The sequence below is a fragment of the Asparagus officinalis genome, chromosome 1 (assembly GCF_001876935.1).
Source record: "Asparagus officinalis chromosome 1, Aspof.V1, whole genome shotgun sequence".
NCBI lineage: Eukaryota > Viridiplantae > Streptophyta > Magnoliopsida > Asparagales > Asparagaceae > Asparagus > Asparagus officinalis.
Window position 1 is genome coordinate 116,093,238 of NC_033794.1, and position 2,280 is coordinate 116,095,517.

The 2,280-nt window shown below is 37.5% G+C and overlaps 1 protein-coding gene across 1 annotated transcript in view; it reads right to left on the reverse strand.

Moving 5' to 3' along the window:
• The window catches only part of LOC109839980 (DNA-directed RNA polymerase III subunit 2), a 60,699-nt gene that overhangs the window by 16,593 nt on the left and 41,826 nt on the right, over positions 1-2,280 (reverse strand). Inside the window, exon 33 of the mRNA XM_020408459.1 lies at positions 2,231-2,277. Within this exon, the coding sequence (XP_020264048.1) occupies positions 2,231-2,277 (47 nt within the window). The remainder of the gene's footprint in view (positions 1-2,230; positions 2,278-2,280) is intronic.

Here is a 2,280-nt window from a genome sequence, read left to right on the forward strand (position 1 = left end):
TAACTTATACACCACAAATTGTCCTCATCTTCAACCTCATGTTACTCTTCAACTTTTTTCCTTCCTCCCTCATCTTCTCCTCTTCCTTCTTTCCTCCACCTCCGCCATCTTCCTCCTTTCTCCTCCTCCCTCCTCCACCTCGGCCCACCTTCACCCTCCTCTTCCCTTCTTCCTCATTTCCTCATGAACACATTTAATTACTCTCTCATATACCTATGAACCTTCCCTTCTCCCTCCATTGCTGCTCCTGTCATCGCTTTCTCCCTTCGTCGGTACTGCCTCCATCAATGGCACACCGAATTAACACTTAAGGTACAAACTTAACATTAAGCTTTAAAGTTAACATACAAGCTTTAAGGTTAACAAAAAAGCCTCCGTTTTACCTCCTCCTTCCATCTCCCTCCTCCCATTTCTGTTCCTTCTTTCCTCCTTGTCCGTTCCTCCTACTCATTCTTCCTCCATCCCTTTCTGTTCCTTCGCTCCTCCCTCCTCCATTCCTCCTACTCCTCCCTTCTCCATCCCGCTCCTTTTTCTCTCCTCCTTCATCCACAAAAATAATTAAAGGTAACAAACAATAAAGCGTGTTAAGGTTACAAAAAAATCAAAAAAAACTGAAGTTAACAAAACAATATGTGACAGTTCAAAAACCTAAGGTTAACATAACAATCGAGTTGGGAGGTTGAAGATGAGGGCATTTTTGAGAGAAAATTGTTGAAGATGAGAGCATTTTTTTTTGTTAAAAAGTAAGAGGATAAGAGAGATGGTATAGAAGGATTCCTTAATATTCTATTTGTCATTAGCACATAACACGTCCATGCTCACATCAACAAAACCCAAGCCAAATTTGTTAATAAAAAATCTTAAACCACATTTCAAGAGTAGAGATCTAATTTCTGGATTGGTGCTTGAGTACAGAAACAGAAGCTCACGAACCTACTCTGCCAACTTGATCAGAATCATGCATTACCATTAAAAGATTTAAAGAAAAAAGGGCCAAGGAGAACAAGGTAGGAAAATCAGCCACACATGATGTGCATTAGCTGTTTGGACTGGGATCTATCCAACATGAAGAATATTATTTATCAACAGTCGATAACTTACCACACTTGATTGCAAAAGAGAACAGATTCTGATCTGAACTCATGATTTCACTGAGTTGGATGCCTCAACTTCTTTCCAAATTATAACCCTTTTTACGATATTCTGGTTGACGGAGTTTAGGGTACAGGAAAAGTTTATGATCATGTTCATCATTCTGCTGCAGGGTTCCTATGTTTTGATGTGTTGCTTAGATGTTAGTTAGGCAGAGCAAATCTTTCTTCATACTATAGGATTAAAGTAAAAAAAGTAAATAATGAACTAATGATAATATTGAAGTGTGTTACTTAAGAAATGTCTTCTTTGTAAATTTTATCTCCCCTTTCTATTATCTTGCTCTACTGTTAATCCTGGATAGCTGCAAATAAAAACAAGAGCTTTTGACCCTTCTTGAAATCATTCTATATCCCAAGATCAAACCACACACCAGAAAGTCATAAAGAAAGCATGCTAATAATGCATCAGATAAAGCTTATCAGTGTCACACATAAAAAGTCCTTGTGAATAAGCTTCACAGGCTAACTATGTTACCCGCGTACTTCTAGCATGAAGCCGTACCCATACCAGACACGTACCTGACACTTACCCATACCAAAACTTCATGGACACTTCTTGGATATATGCATATATTTATTCAGACGTGCTCAATTATATGATATATGTTTTAATTTAAAACACTTGTCAAACACTTCTTGGATGTATATCTTACACTTCGCAATGCTCATCATTTTCTTGAAACTCATTAGACATAGTTCAGGTTCGTTTCAGCCCATAACCAAGATCAAAACTGCAATTTTAAAGGTTCGTTTTGACTGTCTAGTTCAAATCCGAATAGCTTCCAATTTATAATAATCAACATAATAAAAGAAACTAAAAAACATAATAGGAATTGTAACTCTAGTAACACATGAATTGAAAAACAATAATAATCTCATGTAAATTATTAATCTCAATATATACATATGTAGCCGTGTCCTTGCACCCTACATTTTACAATTTTGCCGTGTCCCATACAAATACCCATACCCGTACCCGCACTCATACCGGTACCTGTAACCGTTTTCATGCAACTTAGCAGGCTCATAATGCAATGACATGAAATGTTACGAGAAACTAAAAGCATATAACCTACCTAGGGTATCCATGCGGATTCATAATTAAATCAGGGCATATCCCCCGCTC